At 46.4% G+C, this 18,777-nt stretch overlaps 2 protein-coding genes across 4 annotated transcripts in view; one reads left to right on the top strand and one right to left on the bottom strand.

The window, feature by feature from the left end:
- Positions 1-8,033, top strand: part of DUSP16 (dual specificity phosphatase 16) — a 92,228-nt gene extending 84,195 nt beyond the window's left edge. For both annotated transcript variants that reach the window (XM_011953834.1, XM_011953832.1), the window contains 2 exons: positions 1,973-2,096; positions 4,278-8,033. In XM_011953834.1, coding sequence (XP_011809224.1) covers positions 1,973-2,096; positions 4,278-5,457 — 1,304 coding nt within the window. In that variant the 3' untranslated portion in view covers positions 5,458-8,033. The remainder of the gene's footprint in view (positions 1-1,972; positions 2,097-4,277) is intronic.
- A 5,991-nt stretch (positions 8,034-14,024) lies between these two features.
- LOH12CR1 (loss of heterozygosity, 12, chromosomal region 1) overlaps positions 14,025-18,777 on the bottom strand; it is a 125,335-nt gene continuing 120,582 nt past the window's right edge. For both annotated transcript variants that reach the window (XM_011953824.1, XM_011953816.1), the window contains exon 4: positions 14,025-14,710. In XM_011953824.1, coding sequence (XP_011809214.1) covers positions 14,480-14,710 — 231 coding nt within the window. In that variant the 3' untranslated portion in view covers positions 14,025-14,479. The remainder of the gene's footprint in view (positions 14,711-18,777) is intronic.

Below are 18,777 nucleotides of genomic sequence, written 5' to 3'. Positions count from 1 at the left end.
CCTGTCTCAGCCTCCTGAGTAGCTGGGACTACAGGTGCCCACCACCATGCCCAGCTAATTTTTGTATTTTTAATAGAGATGGGATTTCACCATATTGGTCAGGCTGGTCTTGAACTCCTGACCTTAGGTGATCCACCGACCTCAACCTCCCAAAGTGCTGGGATTAGAGGCGTGAGCCACCACGCCCGGCCGAGATAATTATTAAAATTAATGAGAGTATTGTCAACGTTAAAAAACAAAAACCCAGACTACTTCCAGTAAGGATTTGAAGCAGTTTTCAATAATAGGTTAGAACCAAAAGATACACATATTCTCACACATACTCATTAAAATGAGATAAAAGAGCAATAATCAAGTAATAAGGGGCTAGGAAATGTACAGTAACTGACAAAAAATCTGAATTGCTACTTCCTATTGAAATTGAGTAGAAACCTTAGCTTTGAGCTTCTTAGCAGCAGGGCAGAAGGGGAAGGAAACACTGAGAGTAACGTGGGGTAAATGATAGCTGAGAAGGAAGGGGATGCTGGAGGCACAGGAAGGCATGAGACTGTGTACATGAGTTTCTGTGTTCTTATTTGTATAGCATACAATTCTTTTGAGTGTTGCTTGGTATTCATTTGTTATTGTTTTATTGTGTTTAGTTTCCCTATCTAGAAGGAAGCTGCTTGATTATTCATATACTACCCAAAACCTCTGTGTTGCTTTATATATGATGAATAATTGTTATATATAATAATCATTGCACTAGAAACTTGTATTTGTAACATAGGCAGTGAGATTGAATAGCTTTGTATTATTTAGCTGCCAAAGCAAGATTCATTGCATATCTGTTAATTGTAAGAATTTTAACACAAGGTTCAGTAGACTTTTGGTAGTATCCACCAAGAATGAAAAGGGGAGAATTCAGCTTCATGACTGAGCACACATGTAATTATTTAGAATTAAGGCAGTCATGGAACTGGCCAAAATGTTAGTAGCTTCCAGGCTGTGTGGAATAACCTCATCCCCTGCCACATGTACATACTGTCAAGCCCTTCAGCAGTGAGAGATGGCAGCACTGCCTGGATTTCCCTGCTTCTTTGGTTCTAACAAAGTGTCCATGAGTCCTTCCACCGTGTTGTGGGGAATTGAGATAATGCAATAAAGACAATAACTCCTGGGTATCAAGGAAGGGATAAAAGTTCTCTTGGATCTCATTAAAGTGAACTGGTAAACCTGATTCATAGCATATACAAGGTTTTCTTCGAAAATTTAATAAATAAAGTTGAGCCATTTTATGACATACAGAAAAGTTGCCTGAAGAAAAATAAGGAGGCCAGGGGCATTGGCTCACTCCTGTAATCCCAGCACTTTGGGAGGCTGAGGTGGATGGATCACTTGAGGCCAGGAGTTAGAGATCAGCCTGCCCAACATGGTGAAACCCTGACTCCACTAAAAATACAAAAATTAGCCAGGCATGGTGGTGCATACCTGTAATCCCAGCTACTCTGGAGGCTAAGGCAGGAGAATCACTTGAATCCAGGAGGCGGAGATTGCAGTGATCCAACATCACACCATTGCACTCCAGCCTGGGCGACAGAGCAAGACTATCTCAAAATAGTAGTAATAATATTAATAAATGTAATTATATCTCTTATGTAATCAGGGAAAAATTTGAAGTGTCACATAACAGGAATAAATTAAACATTACCCATATCTTAGGGGAAATTACTAACATAAGCCAGGAAACCCGAGTGAGTAATTGCTTATTAACAAACAGTTTTGGACCCCAGTTGCCCTGCTGGGGTCAGTGGTGAGGGAATTACCTTCCCCTATCTCCTCAAAAGAATTTTGCAAGGATAAATATGATGTACACAGAGGAGATTTGCGTAGAGGTTTTCAGGTGGAAGACATTGAGTAAGTAAATGGAACCAAGATTTCACTGCTGAACAAAATTGTTAGTAGTGACCTTTCTTGCATTTGACTCATACAGAGAAAGCAAAAGCCTCCAATGGATGTGTCCTAGTGCACTGTTTAGCTGGGATCTCCCGCTCTGCCACCATCGCTATTGCCTACATCATGAAGAGGATGGACATGTCTTTAGATGAAGCTTACAGGTGAGGGCAGGAAAGTGTCTTCTGTGACTGGTTTTTCACTGGACCTGAAACATAAAGAATGATGAGGATGGGTAACCAAAATAAAGCAGGTCATGATTATTTTAGTCACACTTTTTACAGGTTACTGTGGATTTTTTAATGATCTTGCGAAGATTGGAAAAGAATGCTGGTTTACTATTTAGCATTAATTCTGCCCTCACATGTGTCAGATTCATCCTCAGCCACTTTCTGTGTTTAAGGAACAACAGATCCAGGCTGAGATCTCTATCCTGTTACATGAGATTATGGCTTTCCCTAAATGCAAAAGTATCCTTGGTGTAAATTTGCCTATGAGGGGGGAGGCTCTAATAGAATGCTCACTGCAGAGTCTCTCTTCTGCTTCGCACTTTGGATTGCTGGGAAGAAAAAGCCTAAGACATGCAAATATGAACCAGGTAACTGTCAGACTCCATTCTTCAGTAAAATGTCCCACATTCTAGAGTCGGCCAGGTTGTGTGTGTGTGTGATTTTGACTGGGTTGCCTCCAGTCTCTGATGAATCTGATTCCCCTGCATGTCTCTTTGGGTAGAGATGGTTCATTGTTATCTGATCAGGAATCAAAAAGAGAGAGACTTACAGGGGCAGGCCTGATTGAACAGTTGCATTTTTTTTTTCTCAAATTGGAAAGTTTGGAAAACAGAAATGAGCTGCCCAGACACCATCCCACGTAAGTCAGGAGCCTGGAGGAGATGGGTCCTCTGGTCATCCGCATGAGCTCTCGTGCCCCCGTCCAGGCCTCCCTGAGGTCCTCCCGCTCCATTGAGAAATCAGAAGAAAAGGCACCTTATATCACGCGATGAAGTCTCATTATGAGGACCCTACATTTACACTAGTTATTCTTGAGCCAGTTATTTCTAGTTTTGTGAATTTGCTTTAGGTTCCTTGATTTCCATGTTTGTTTATTTTTTTTCTTGTTCCTTATTTAAATGCAGATTTTCACTGCATCACCTGAAAAGTATCCATGAGGCGCAGGGGCTGCTGAAGAATTTGTTTGTCATCTCTGAGTCTTTATTTCCTCCATGAAACATGAAAGCCATCTAGTATTAGTTTTGGTCCTTTGATGAATCTTTTTTAACATGGTGGTTACAAAAGTGGACCCAGATATTTGACCAGCCTGGTTTTGAATCCAGCACCGTCATTTAGTAGCTGTGTGATTTTAGGCAAGTCACTTAAGGACTCTGTGTAGCTAGCTATTTGATGGGGATAATGACACCCACCTGATGATAGGGTAGTTCTGGGGATTAATGATTCAGTGCATAAGCATAGTGTTAGCACACAGAGACCACTTTGTCTTGGTTATTCTGTTTTGTTGACTATAAAAAGAAGTGTTGCTTTGATACTTTGATCATCTGATACCATTTTCTTTTTATCATTAATTTTAAAATGTGAACTGTCTTGAGAAGCGACTGGTGACTTTTGAGAGGCGATGACATTGGAAATTGAAGGAGAGTGGCTGTTACACTGTACTTTGGATGGTAGCACTCACTGGTGTGGGTCAGGGCGGTCTTTGGTGGTGAATAATCATCTCTTGGCCAGGCACAGTGGCTCACACCTGTAGTCTCAGCACTTTGGGAGGCCAAGGTGGGAGAATCACTTGAGCCCAGGAGTTCAAGACCAGCCTGGGCAACACAGTGAGACCCTTTCTCTACAAAAGAAACTTTAAAAATTAAAATTAGCCAAGCATGTAGTCCTGTAATTCCAGCCACTCAGGAGGCTGAGGCGGGAGGACTGCATGTGCCCGGGAATTCGAGGCTGCAGTGAACGATGATCATGCCACTGCACTCCAGTCTGGGTGACAGAACAAGACCCTGTGTCTTAAAGACCACCACCAACAAAACCCATATCATCTCTTATCAGCTGCATTGGGAGCCCTGGGCCCTTGAAAATAAGGAGGCAAAAACTAGAGCCTTTGGGGCCCGGCTGCCTCTTTCCGGCATACTCCAGGGATGCGTGCAGAGCCTTCCCAATGCCTGGGGCCTTTGTATTCTCCACCTTGAGGCGTCTCCCTGAACTTTTAAACCAATCATCTTTCAAAGTTTTTGAGGTCTGCCTGATAATTCCGTATCTCATTTATTCACTTAATATTTATCAGATATAGTGTAATTGTGAAATTCGGGTTTTTGTTTTTTCCTCTCTCTGTAGATTTGTGAAAGAAAAAAGACCTACTATATCTCCAAACTTCAATTTTCTGGGCCAACTCCTGGACTATGAGAAGAAGATTAAGAACCAGACTGGAGCATCAGGGCCAAAGAGCAAACTCAAGCTGCTGCACCTGGAGAAGCCAAATGAACCTGTCCCTGCTGTCTCAGAGGGTGGACAGAAAAGCGAGACGCCCCTCAGTCCACCCTGTGCCGACTCTGCTACCTCAGAGGCAGCAGGGCAAAGGCCCGTGCATCCCGCCAGTGTGCCCAGCATGCCCAGCGTGCAGCCGTCGCTGTTAGAGGACAGCCCGCTGGTACAGGCGCTCAGTGGGCTGCACCTGTCCGCAGACAGGCTGGAAGACAGCAATAAGCTCAAGCGTTCCTTCTCTCTGGATATCAAATCAGTTTCATATTCCGCCAGCATGGCAGCATCCTTACATGGCTTCTCATCAGAAGATGCTTTGGAATACTACAAACCTTCCACCACTCTGGATGGGACCAACAAACTATGCCAGTTCTCCCCTGTGCAGGAACTATCGGAGCAGACTCCCGAAAGCAGTCCTGATAAGGAGGAAGCCAGCATCCCCAAGAAGCCGCAGACCACCAGGCCTTCAGACAGCCAGAGCAAGCGATTGCACTCGGTCAGAACCAGCAGCGGTGGCACCACCCAGAGGTCCCTTTTATCTCCATTGCATCGAAGTGGGAGTGTGGAGGACAATTACCACACCAGCTTCCTTTTCGGCCTGTCCACCAGCCAGCAGCACCTCACGAAGTCTGCTGGCCTGGGCCTTAAGGGCTGGCACTCGGATATCTTGGCCCCCCAGACCTCTACCCCTTCCCTGACCAGCAGCTGGTATTTTGCCACAGAGTCCTCACACTTCTACTCTGCCTCAGCCATCTACGGAGGCAGTGCCAGTTACTCTGCCTACAGCTGCAGCCAGCTGCCCACTTGCGGAGACCAAGTCTATTCTGTGCGCAGGCGGCAGAAGCCAAGTGACAGAGCTGACTCACGGCGGAGCTGGCATGAAGAGAGCCCCTTTGAAAAGCAGTTTAAACGCAGAAGCTGCCAAATGGAATTTGGAGAGAGCATCATGTCGGAGAACAGGTCACGGGAAGAGCTGGGGAAAGTGGGCAGTCAGTCTAGCTTTTCAGGCAGCATGGAAATCATTGAGGTCTCCTGAGAAGAAAGACACTTGTGACTTCTATAGACAGTTTTTTTTTCTTGTTCACAAAAAAATTCCCTGTAAATCTGAAATATATATATGTACATACATATATATTTTTGGAAAATGGAGCTATGGTGTAAAAGCAACAGGTGGATCGACCCAGTTGTTACTCTCTTAACATCTGCATTTGAGAGATCAGCTAATATTTCTCTCAACAAAAATGGAAGAGCAGATGCTAGAATCCCCCCTAGACAGAGGAAACCATTTTATTCAGTAAATTACACATCCTCTTGTTCTTAAAAAAGCAAGTGTATTTGGTGTTGGAGGACAAAATCCCCTACCATTTTCACGCTGTGCTACTAAGAGATCTCAAATATTCGTCTTTGTCCGGTCCCTTCCATAGTACACCTTAGCGCTGAGACTGAGCCAGCTTGGGGGTCAGGTAGGTAGCCCCTGTTAGGGACAGAGCCTAGTGAGAAATCCAAGAGAAATGATCCTATCCAAAGCTGATTCACAAAGCCACGCTCACCTGACAGCCGAGGGACACGAGCATCACTCTGCTGGACGGACCATTAGGGACCTTGCCAAGGTCTACCTTAGAGCAAACCCAGTACCTCAGACAGGAAAGTCGGGGCTTTGACCACTACCATGTCTGGTAGCCCGTTTTCTAGGCATTGTGAATAGGTAGGTAGCTAGTCACACTTTTCAGACCAATTCAAATTGTCTATGCACAAAATTCCAGTGGGCCTGGATGGAGGTAATTTTTCTTCTTCTTCTCAGCTTTATGAAGAGAAGGGAACTGTCTAGGATTCAGCTGAACTGCCAGGAACCTGGTAGATCATGATGTAAGCTAAGGTTGGGAGGCTAACAAGTCTACCTCCCTCTTTGTAAATCAAAGAATTATTTAGAATGGGATTGTCAGTCCTTTAAATAAAGATGAACTTGGTTTCAAGCCAAATGTGAATTTATCTGGGTGGTAGCAGACCAGCAGTACCTTCAAGTTCTCAGCCAAAGTAGATGTGTTTGCCCTTTCTGCTTCACTGCGTGGACACAGTTGGTAAAATGTAACAATATGGCAGAATTTTATAGGAAACTACCTAGGGAGGTAAAGTATGGGAAGATGAAGAAAGGTCCAAATTGCTGAGGAGAAGCAGGAAACCTATTTCCTTAGTGGTTTTATCTCCTCGGCATGCCGTGGGGCTGGTGTTTTCTGTAATTGCCTCAGACTTTCGAATTTACTAGTAGGGCTGAGAGAGACTTTCGTGAGGAAGGAATATTCAGAATAAAACTTGAGAAAGCTGAGAAGACCACTGAGTTTGGATCAGTCACTGTGAGTCGAGTGCAAAGCCACGGCCAGGCTGTTTCTGGAAACGCTGGCCGGCGCGTCTTCAGTGGAAAGGGCAAATCAAAATGGAGCGAGAGCGAGTCCTCAACTTACAATCACTGTATGGAATCGGTCCTGGCAGCTGAACCTAGGAGGTCATTGGAACAAGTACACAAGTGATAGTGCAGCTCTGCCTTCACACAGCCTCCTGGCTCGAGTTCTATCAGCTACAATGTGGGTCCTCTTTTGAAGCCTTAATTCACGACAGCAGCTTTTTGGGGGTGGGGGGTGGGGCTGGGCGGGTGTTGTCATTGTTCTTTCCCTTCCTGTAAGTGTCGCTAGTTGCTGCCTCGTATCTCAGGTTTTTCTCTGTTTGAGAAATGGACAGTTTTTTGACCAGGATGTGACTTCATGTTTCCTATGGTGACTTCTAAAACCAGCACAGAATGATATGACTCAACACAGACCGACTTGGTCACGGGGATGATGAGCCACACAGACATCACTAGTTGTGCACAAATAATGTACTATGATGGGGTGTAAAGTGAAGGCAGAAGAGGGTCAGCCGCGTTGTTATGATACTGGGAAAGTGCTGGCCAGTGATTTAATTATACACATTGACATTCTCGTTTCACACAGTGATTTTTGATGTTATGTACACACACACCAAACGTGTAACAGTTCACCACTTCCAGAATGCGGTCATATCCAAAACATGCTTAAGGAAAGCAGTAGCTCCTTGCTAAGGATGTTTCAGGAGGTTTGGGGGACTTGGTTTTAAGGAGTTTCTGTCATTTAGGGCTTCTCTTGGCCATGGTCCCCTCCTTCTGGAACTGTGATGTAGTCACACCCTATAGCCTTTAGTGCTGGTTCACTAGTGTCAGATAATCAGTTCTTGGAACCAAGACTGTGAGGTGAAGGGGTGGCCTCGGAGGCAGGCTCTGGAGCTGCTTGGGTGTCTTTAGGTGGAGTGGTAGGCTGGCTCTCTTCAGCATGTAATTGGGGAAACCCTGGCGTCTACTAGGGGTGATACAGATGGTGATTTTAAAGAGCAAAACTAGACTTCTATGTGAGAAATGCTGGAAAATGATTTAGGACGTGTAAAGTTAGATGGAAAGACTGTAAATGTTTAATATGAATATAGTGTTCTTTTGAAGGCCAGCTGTTGAACGGTTAAATCGTGCATTTCTCATTTTGATGTGTCATGTATGTTAATGTATGAAATGATTAAATAAAATCAAAACTGGTACCTGTTTATACACAAATATGAGAAAAGACCTCTCTTTGCAGCCATAAACTCGGTGGGAACACCACCACCCAAGGTGCCAAAGGAGGCAGTGGTGAAACCTGTCCAATTCTTCTCACGTAAATGAGGATTTAGCTCAAAATAAAGTGGTGGTGTCATCAGGTTTATCCTGTGTTCTGTCATCCACACGGAACACCGGATCATTAGCTAAGTTTAGTGCCAGCCTTCATGCTTTACTGTGTACATGAAAGGCACACTATGGCGTGGAAGCCTAAGGCACTTGGTAAATGTTTTCTAGCTGACTGACTGCAGAACACACAAGTACATGGTAGGAAGAAAAGGGCCAGCTACACACTCATGGTCCATTTCGATATAACATGTAAACAATATTGATTCCTACAGGAAAAACAGGAAGGGCAATTGTTGAAGAGCTGTCCCCTGTCCTTGCCACATACCTCTCAGTGACCTCTCTGCTCATGACACTAGATTTGATGACTTAAGAGACTAGAAGCTTAGTCTCATCAGTTTCATAAAAAGGCATTGAAGGAATAAAGCTTCAGTGCAAGCAGATGGAATAATGACTATAGAAAGCCTCACAGGTGACCTTGAGGTTGGTTGACTTGAAGTTACATTTAAGAAAATTTATAAGAAGGATTGGGCTGGGTGAGCTAGACTAGAAGGGCTGCCTTGGCCGGGACCCCGCAGAAAAGAGGTGGAAGAGAGATACAGGAATAAAGGGAATTAGAATCAAGCAGCCTCCAGAGACAGAGCGTAGCAGGAGGAACAGCTGTTTCAGTGAGAGGCTTCCAACGAGAAGATGCAGATCTTGGGAGAGCCTGAAGTTCAGGCCAGTTACTGACAGAGCTTGGCGCCCCTTCGCGACCAGCCTCAGCAGGCTATTGTTGGAGGACGGGTTTGGATGTGACAACTACAATTAGACCAGGAATTAAACACAACTACAATTAGACCAGGAATTAAACTAAGAGGGGAGGCCGGGCACGGTGGCTCACGCCTGTAATCCCAGCACTTTGGGAGGCCTAGGCAAGTGGATTACCTGAGGTCAGGAGTTTAAGACCAACGTGGCCTACCTGGTGAAATCCCGTCTCTGCTAAAAATACAAAAATTAGCCGGGTGTTGTGGTGGGTGCCTGTAATCCCAGCTACTTGGGAGGCTGAGGCACGAGAACTGCTTGAACCCAGGAGGCAGAGGTTACAGTGAGCCAAGATTTCGCCATTGCACTCCAGCCTGGGCAATAAGAGCGAAACTCCCATTTTAAATAAAAAACAAACAAAGGGGAAATTAGGAAGGTGTAGATTGAGATGTGAAAAAAATATGGCAAAATTGGAGCTGAGTGTCCAAAGAGATGACCTGAAGGGTAGAGGGTGTATATGGGACTAGCTGATGGAAACTTTTTAGCTTCAAAACATTCACTGTTACTTTGTCTTAAATCCTCCTCCTCTGGTTTTGTTGTTCTGAGAAGCAGGAATGTTTTAGATTCTAGTAAACAAAATTTGTCTACATATTTTTTTCTGTGAATATTAGTCTTCTGCATCTATAAATGGAAGCGGGAAGTGAACTATTTCTAGCTTCTGTGGGACCCACTCATCCTTGAACAGCCTAATGATACTTGGTTATATCTTTAAAGCTGCAGAATCAACTGGAAAATCACAGCACTGTCCTGGGAGATATTTACAAGTCAGTCATATTGTTGCACTTTATTTGCAGAGACAGCGTATGTGTTTATGTAAAATCAGTTTCATTCTTTTGGTTCCAGCTCAAACTCTAGAATCAGTTTGAAAATGCTGTTCCACAGGAAATGCAGGATATGACCTCATAGAAGCAATGTGACAGGCAAACAGGGTCATCTGAAGAGCATTCAGTAATGGTCTGGGTTCTCTCTGGTCGGAATTATGACAACTTCAAAGACCAGATTGAAAGTACTTGGTGCAGAAAAGCTTTTAGCATAACTCACCTCAAGGAATGAGCCTTGATTGGTGAAGAAAATTGGGTCATCAGTAAATTCCATCAGATCTTACACTGACATTGATAACCCTGGAAAAATTCCGGAGGCATGGACACACACACCAGCATAACGCTGGTCACCCTGGCAAGCAGCTACATCTAGTTGCCAACTTTTTTATCTTTTTGGTTTGAAGCACGTGGATAATTATCTGGCTACCCTTTTCCTCTGCAGCCATAGCATTTGAATGGAAGACACATGCCTGGTGTATCCAAAAAAACCACAAGAAATTCAATGTTGCTGATGACAGCAGTCCGCAACCTTTTTGGCACCAGGGACCCATTTCATAGAAGACAATTTTTCGACAGACAGGGAAGTAGGGGGGTGGTTTCTGGATGAAACTGTTCCATCTCAGATCATCAGGCATTAGATTCTCATAAGGAGTGCAAAACCCAGATCCCTCACATACGCAGTTCACAATAGGGTTCGCGCTCTTAGGGGAGTCTGATGCCAGGGCTGTTCTGACAGGAGGTGGAGCTCAGGCAGTGATGTGAGTGATGGGGACGGCTATAAATACACATGAAGCTGGCCGGGCGCGGTGGCTCGCGCCTGTAATCCCAGCACTTTGGGAGGCTGAGGCAGAAGGATCACAAGGTCAGAAGATCGAGACTATCCTGGCCAACATGGTGAAACTCCGTCTCTACTAAAAATACAAAAAATTAGCGTGGTGGCAGAAGCCTGTAGTCCCAGCTGCTCGGGAGGCTGAGGCAGGAGAATGGCGTGAACTTGGGAAGCAGAGCTTGCAGTGAGCCGAGATCGCACCACTGTACTCCAGCCTGGGCCACAGAGCGAGACTCAGTCTCAAAAAAAAAAAAAAAATTTAGGGGGGTGTGGAGGTGTGCACTCTAGTTCCAGCTTTGTTTCTCCAGGGAAACAAAGACATGAAATCTGTAGACTATCACTTGCTCTTAACTCCACAATTCATTTATTATATATATATATATATTTTTTTTTTTGAGATGGCATCTCACTGTCACCCAGGCTGGAGTGCAGTGGCACGATCTTGGTTCACTGCAACCTCTGCCTCCCGGGTTCAAGCGAGTCTCCTGCCTTAGCCTCCCGAGTAGCTGGGACTACAGGCACATGCCACCACACCTGGCTACTTTTTTGTATTTTAGTAGAGATGGGGTTTCATCATGTTAGCCAGGATGGTCTACAATCTCCTGACCTCGTGATCCACCCACCTCGGCCTCCCAAAGTGCTGGGATTACAGGCGTGAGCCACTGCGCCCAGCCCATTTATTATAAATTTATATGCACACCTAATACAAGAAGTGAAGGCCAGTTTCTAGCAATCTTCCACTTCGACCACGGAAACCAGGAGACTGCAGATAGAGGCCTATTTGACAGTGTTCATAAACAGAAATGAACAGATCGCAAGATAAGCAAAACAGGCTCTAGAAAGCGCAGCCAGTGAACAGCTAATTTATAATTAAAAGGAAGAAAAGCAGCTCTACTTTGGGAGCTCGGAATTTAAAGTCACCACCAAGATCTAGGGTCACTGCTCCGAGACAGCAGGTAAACATGCTCATTGTAGTCAAGAGCTTAGTATCAGAATCGCAGACTTGGAATCTTAGAGCTGGGAGGGCCTTGAGAGCCCACCCAGACCCACTCTCACTGTAGGGAGGTGGAAGCTGAGGCTCAGGGAAATGAAATGGCTCACCAAAGATTAAGGCTAGAAACGTCCAGCCAAGGGCTTTCTCACAACTCCTATCCCTGAAATATCCCGTAACGGCCAGATAGGTCATGGGGTATTAACCAACAAAGAGATCCAGCATAACTGCTTCTTGAAATACAAATCACTCAGATTCCCAGTTTCCATCAGGAAAGAGCAGCACATCAGAGAGAAAGGACTGGTAACGCATTGCTGCCAGTCAGAGCTTCCAGAGAAGAACCACTAGCAATGATGTAGAAAGAGAGGATTGTGAAAGGGGTGTGACCTAAGCAATTAGAGGAGCTGGTAAAAGTCTTGGCTTGGCTCTTTTCTTCTTCACCAGACCACAGGCCAGGTGGCTGGGAAGGAGGGTAGGGGAGAGCAAGTACAACCGAGACCTGCAAGCCACAAGCCAGGACCTGCACCTGTCTCTCACCAGAGCCCGCGCTGGTCTCTCCTCATCCCCAAACCTTCATCCTTGTGGCTACAGACCAAGAAGCTGGTCCTCATACCGGGCCCAGGATTTGGAAAAGCCGAAGGCAGAGTTCTGCGGGAGCGGGAGGAGCTGCGGGCCCAGTGGCTGCCCACACCACAGGTGCAGGAGATCCATGGAAGTGTGCCCGAGATGGAAGAAGGCCTGACCTACATCGGCTTCCAGTGAAGACGCACGGCTATCGCTCTACTTCCACTTCCAAACCTCATGCAAATCTCTTTCGTGGGCAACCCTCACCAGAGGAACAAACCAGGAAGGGAATACTGGAAACACAGTTCCGTTTAGCCAATTTCACGACACTGCAAAAACCACAACATGCCATCAAAATATTAAACTAACCAGAATTATTTCCGAAAGTATTGAATTTGCTTATTGTTCTTCTGCCATACTTCTCTGCTTCCACCCAGTAATAAGTAGCCTATCACTTACCTACTCAGGACCCCAATCTAAGTGAACCCCACGTTTTGTCTAACTTCTACTTTAGAAGTAGATGCAGTTGGCTGGAGAGCTGGCTGGCTGCGCGGTTTGTGCTGCGCTGGATCTGCCATTCTGCCCTGTGCCAACCACTAACTGCTGTGGCAGTGGAAAGGCTCGGCCCTCCCAGGCTGGAGCTGCCGCCCACTGTGCTTTCAGGTGTCACCTGTATTAAGTGCAGTGAGGATAATGGCACCTGAGCTGTTTTTCTAGCGCTGCAAACAATCAGCCCTTCATTCTTCGAAGCTACAAACATATCCCTGTGTTCCGAAATGGGTTCTATATACTCCAGAAGAAAGAGAATGATGGTGATGTCTTAAAAATACCACTTTTTGTCAGTCGAGGTGAAAGAAATAGGAATATTCATTGTATTATTCTTTCAAATTTGAAAATGGAAAATTTAAAAAATGTATCTTTTAATTAGCTGGATTTGGTGGCACATACCTGTAGTCCCAGCTACTCAGGAGTCTGAGGCGGGAGGATCACCGGAGCCCGTGAGTTTGAGGAGGCAGTGTGCTACGACTGCACCGCTGAACTCCAGCCTGAGCAACAGAGCAAGACCCTGTCTCAAACCAAGATTAGAATCAGATCCAGTTTAGCTGAGATACAGTAAATTAAGTGGATCAATTTCAATCTTGTGACTCTACTGAGGGCTCTTTCTGGCATCTGAAAACACACCTCCCGAGGCTTGCAGGAACACAGGGAACAGGGTGCTGGCCTGCATGGCATCCTAGCCCCAGCAACTCCCTCCAGCCCTGGCTCTTAGGCTCAAGGCGTCTGCCTAGGTCTGCTCCCTGCATTCCATTCCTTGCTTCTCCAGTCCTCCCTTCCATTAGTACACCTAGGATGTGCAAAGTACGACACGAAGCCCTTTCGTTGTTACTCAAATCACTTCCTTTCCTAAACTCCCAGAGAAATTCAGCAGCTTTTCGCGTTTTTTCTTTTCAGAAATGAAGGCCTGGGGCTATTCGGCCATATTTGTATCCCTGGCGCCGTATCGGACACATCAAATGGGCGCAAGAAATGTCTGTGGAATGACAGATGTCTGCAGTCAGCGTCCAGAGCCTTCCTGTCCCACACGTTTTCTAGGCTAGCAAAACCACATGCTGGTTAAAACCTTGTTACAAAAACTGGAATCCTGCCAGTGTTGCAAAGAAAGCTAAACTATGTCTGCATCAAGGAAACCGGTTATCAGTGGAGATGAATCTGATGAGGGTGTGGAAAGGGAGGCTTCAGTTTCTGATGACGACTAAGGGACACCGTAACCTGACAGTCAACAGAAAGCCAGTGTTCCACCTGGGCAGGAAGACGCGCCCCAGATAAGGGCTTGGTGTGACGGAAACAGGGCAGAAACAGGAACAACACAGAGACCTAGATTCAGGGAGTTTTTCGTATTGACATGTAAACCAGACAGCCTACTGAAAATGTCACAGGGCACCGAGAACGCACAGCTGCTTAAAACATTTCTCCCCTTGTCTCCATATTTTCATTCCAGTACCTGGACTACAATACATACTCTCAATTTAAAAAAAAAAACACACACACTAAATAAAAATAATTCTTAATGCAGAGTTCTTCAAAGAATTCCTAATAATTCACATGTTCCGGCTTCACTTATCACCGAGAACTGGTTTGGTTCCTTTCACATAGGGAAGCTGCATCAAGGAAAAGAGTTGGGCAAAGTCAGATTTTCACGCCTGCCGGACTCCTTCGCACCCACATCAGGGAGTACCAGAGCCTCCCACTAGCCTCCAGCCCCGGTCAGATGAGACGACTTTGGCTCCAAACCTCCTCAGCGTGTCAGTCCCCAGGCAGGCCGGGCGGCAGCTACAGCCTGAGCTCGCGGTCGGGCTTCATGCTGAAGGGCTCCAGCCGCTCGCTCTCGGGCAGCAGGCTGTTGAGCCTGTCCAGCAGCGGCACGGTCTGGTCCACACCCATCTGTATGCGGCGGAGGATGGCGGACATCTCGTTCACTTTCTGGATCTGCTCGGCATACTTGGCGTATCTTTTCTGACGCTCCTGCATGAAGCTGAACAGAGTCTCTACAGACAGATCCATCTGCAGACCGGAAAGAGAAGTACATTACACCTTGTTTAATCAAGTCCTCTCCGCAGGGCCAGGTGTCCAGCCTGTGAGGGACAGAGTCCCGCAGGTCAAGTGGAAGCAGACAAGTTTTACAGGAAGCACCCAGGGCTAAAAAGCCCTCCAGGGACACAGCTCTAGCAACTGCTGTGCCAGAACCACCTTTAGAAGAGAACTGAGAGGGGACTGTCCCCGGCTCTATGTTCTGGGAATGTGCGTTACTTGTACCTTGTTGAGACCATGAGATTTCTATCTCCCTATATGAGGGGAATCCTGGATGTGGAAATCCGTCAGGCCAGGGCTGAATCTGGCTCTGCCACATGCATGAGCTGCTAGTACTTATCCTTCCTGTCTCAGGTTCCTCATCTAGAAAAAAACGAGGAGCAGATGGGCGTGGCGGTGTGGGCGTGTACTCCCAGCTACTTGGGAGGCTGAGGTGGGAGGATGGCTTGAGTCCAGGAGGTCGAAGCTGCAGTGAGCCATGATCATGCCACCGTACTCCAGCCTGGGCGACAGAGTGAGACCCTGTATCTAACAACAACAACAACAACAAAAACCCAAACCCCAAAATGCATGTTCTTTACTCACTCTTCCCCGAACAGCTGCAGTTTGGCAGTGACTCAGGGAACATGGCAAGGGAAGGGTGGCTGTCCCTGCCAGGGCCCAAAATGCAACCAAGGCTCCTGTTCTTACAATAGACCACACTGTTTTTTGTCAAAGTGTGAGGACTATCTCATGTGCCCTCTTCCCCCATGAAAGAAACTGCAGGCTCTGGGCTCCCCTCACATCATGTCTTCTCTTCCCCTTAAGAGGCTCTTTAGTACCTATCGCCCAGATAAAAACAGGGAGAGGAGATGGCCATCATGTTCGGCACCTGCACCCCTTCCTCAGCGTGGACCCCACTTCCACCCCCTCACCCCTTGTTTCCATCCCAGGCCAGGAGAGAAACAGCTGAACTACCGAGACCCACACTCCTATCCCAAGGTTCCCAGGCTCCTCTAGCCCTTCCTTCTGGTTTATTCCGGGAGCACTCCCCTTCCTCACCTTGCATCAGGACAAGTGCTCAACACCAGGTACCACAGAGCCTCTGAAAATGGCTTCGAGAGACACAAAAATGAACAAAAACATGGGGGACCAAAGCCAGCCCCAAGAAAAAATAAGTACCCTTTTGCTATCATGTGTGGGGAGGACATGAGGGGCGGGAGGCGACCACAGCACCACAGTGCTGCTGTCCTCTGGCAGGCCTGCCCAGCTTGCTCGAGTGCCTGCAAGGCAGGAGGAGCAGCTAGTTGGGCAGGGGGAGAAGGAGAAGAGAAAAAAAAAAAAACCATCGGAGTGGGAAACCGCAAATAATGTGGGAACAACGCACACCTTCCGGGGTTCTCTGCAGCCCTGTCTGGCGTTCAGCACTTTGGAAGTAGTGAGCCAGGAGACTCCTGCGGTCCTGACAGTCACCCGCCAGGCCTTTTCAGGGTGGCCTTGCAATGAGCACCGAGAAGCACTCCAAACACCTGAGAGACAGCGGGGCTCGGGGGAGCCAGGTGGAATCCTGAATTGGGAACCTTCTCGGGCATCACATTTTACTTGGCGGGGCATTTCTGGCCCTCCACCCCGCAACCCTCCCAGACTAGACAGACGCTTGAAGCATTTCTATCTGAAATGGCCTCCAAGGCTCTAACTTATCAAGTCTAAAGGCCTTGGCAGTCAGTCCATCCCCCTGATTCACACCTGATGAAGACTGTTCACAGCCACCTTCACCAGGTACTTGTCAAACGGCATGTACTTCCCTACACGTTTGCACATCCAGTTGGGGCCCGTGTTTAATGTCTCCAGAGCTTTTGTAAAGGCACTTTCTGATAATGCTGAGATGAGCACACTGAGCTCAAGCAGGTTGTTCATGCGTGCTGACATCATGTCTTACTTCCATTATGCTCCATGGAAGAAAAAAAAACACAAGAGCAAACTTGAGTTTGCATGATTTTGAAGATCTCACAATGACAGAACCTACACTAGACCCCAGATCTCCGAAGTCCAGCAGCTCCCCTCTTTTACACGTATTTCCTGAGCAAGAGCCTGTACCACTGATGCTATAGGAGAGTTCTGTTGGCACGTGGCGTGGCATGGCATTACAGAAGACTGGATCACATGTAGGGAAAGTTATTACCTTTTAAATGTTTCCCTCATTCTTTGTCACAAAGAAAGTCTCAACTTGGTGCAAGCAACAGTGGAATATCTGGAAAAGGAGAGTAAAACGGGTGATGCCTATTTTTGATGTCTCTGCCCTTTGCTCTTGAGGTAGTGCTGTCCCTGATCCATAACCCCCACCTTTCCTCCATGAACCCCCAGACACACGCTCATGGCAACACATTTGGCGTGACCGTAGGCAGTAAACCAGTATCTCATGCAATTCTCAATCACCATTTTGACAATCTAGGGATATATCCTTATTTGCCTTTCCTCCTTCTATTTTTGGCACATGGATTCTAACAAGATAGCATATATACTAATTGTCTTCTGGATAAACAGAGGTGTTATGATGTCACCTAGGGCTACCTCACTGAATACTCCACAGCCATTCAAAAGACCCAGCTTGGCCGGACGCAGTGGCTCACGCCTGTAATCCCAGCACTTTGGGAGGCCAAGGAGGGTGGATTGCTTGAGCTCAGGCGTTCAAGACCAGCCCAGGCAACACAGTGAAACCTCGTCTGTACTAAAATACAAAAAATTAGCCGGACGTGGCAGTGTGCACCTGTAGTCCAACTACTTGGGAGGCTGAGGCAGGAGAATGGCTTGAACCCGGGAGGCAGAGGTTGCAGTGAGCCAAGATTGCATCACTGTACTCCAGCCTGGGTGACAGAGTGAGACTCCATATCCAAAAAAAAAAAAAAAAAGATCCAGCTTCACACAGGGCTATCTAACCATCCAAGCTGGAGCTAAAGGGCAATCACGAAGCTTGTTTCTGAAATCGATAGTTACAATTTTTGTTCGCCCCACTCATTAATCCATTCATCTACCAATAAAACAATGGTTAAGACTGCAGGTTCTGGAGTCAGACTACCTAGGTTACAGACTACCTGGATACAGACTACCCTCGATCCAGTATCTATGTGATTTTAGAAAATTACCCCGAAGGGTGATTCCATGAGAGCAAGGATTTGGTGTGCTTTAAACCCTGCTGTATCTCCAGTACCCAGCACATAGCAGGTCCTGAATAAATATTGTTGAACAAATGAATCAAAATACATGTAAGCCTCGGTTTCCTCATCTGTAAGGTAGTGGGGATAACAACAGTGGCTACTTAAGAGACTGTCCCGAGGATTAAATGAGATTCTGCACGGAGAACATTATTATCCTGCCCAGCACACAGTTGAACACTGGGTAAGTGTGAGCTATTAACATACGGGCAACAGTTACTGAGTAGCCGCACGTGCCATGTGCCATGCACTGTGCGAGGTCCTAGGATACAGATATTGAGAACCACAACTACTTACACCCACACAGCTCACCGTGTACATTAACGTGAATTTTCTTTTCCGCTGTTTCTGTTAACATGACTTTACTATTCCAGGAAACTCAGGCCCAGAAACATGTAAGTTGCAAATAACTTTGTTTCAGGAACTTAACAAAAATTAAATGAATAAACTAGCTGATTTTCGAATAGAAAGTGAACAACTCTTTATTCTCCACAACTCCTGCCTCAAAACCCTCGCCTTGCCATTACACATGACCAAGTTCTGGTCCATAGTGTGTGCTTATGGAAGCCTCTCCGGGCAGCCTCGTGGGAAGTCAGCCGGCATGCACTCTTTGTTGCTTCGCTTCCTCACTGTCCCTCCCTCCACTCTGCTGCTGCTGCTGCTGAAATGCAGGTGCACCCCAGGTAGACCATGAGAATAACAAAGTTACATCCTGGAGTTGGCATATCATGAGCTAGAAGCAGCCTGGGTCCGTGAGGATGTCTATGGCTAAGAGTAGACCAGGCCTGAGAGAGAAGAATAAACTTTCATTTTTTTTTTTTTTTTTTTTCTTTTCGATGTTTATCTATT

Source organism: Colobus angolensis, unplaced genomic scaffold (assembly GCF_000951035.1).
Source record: "Colobus angolensis palliatus isolate OR3802 unplaced genomic scaffold, Cang.pa_1.0 Scaffold11, whole genome shotgun sequence".
NCBI classification, from domain to species: Eukaryota; Metazoa; Chordata; class Mammalia; order Primates; family Cercopithecidae; genus Colobus; species Colobus angolensis.
The sequence above is the reverse complement of the archived record's forward strand: the minus strand, read 5'-3'. Positions and strand labels throughout refer to the sequence as shown.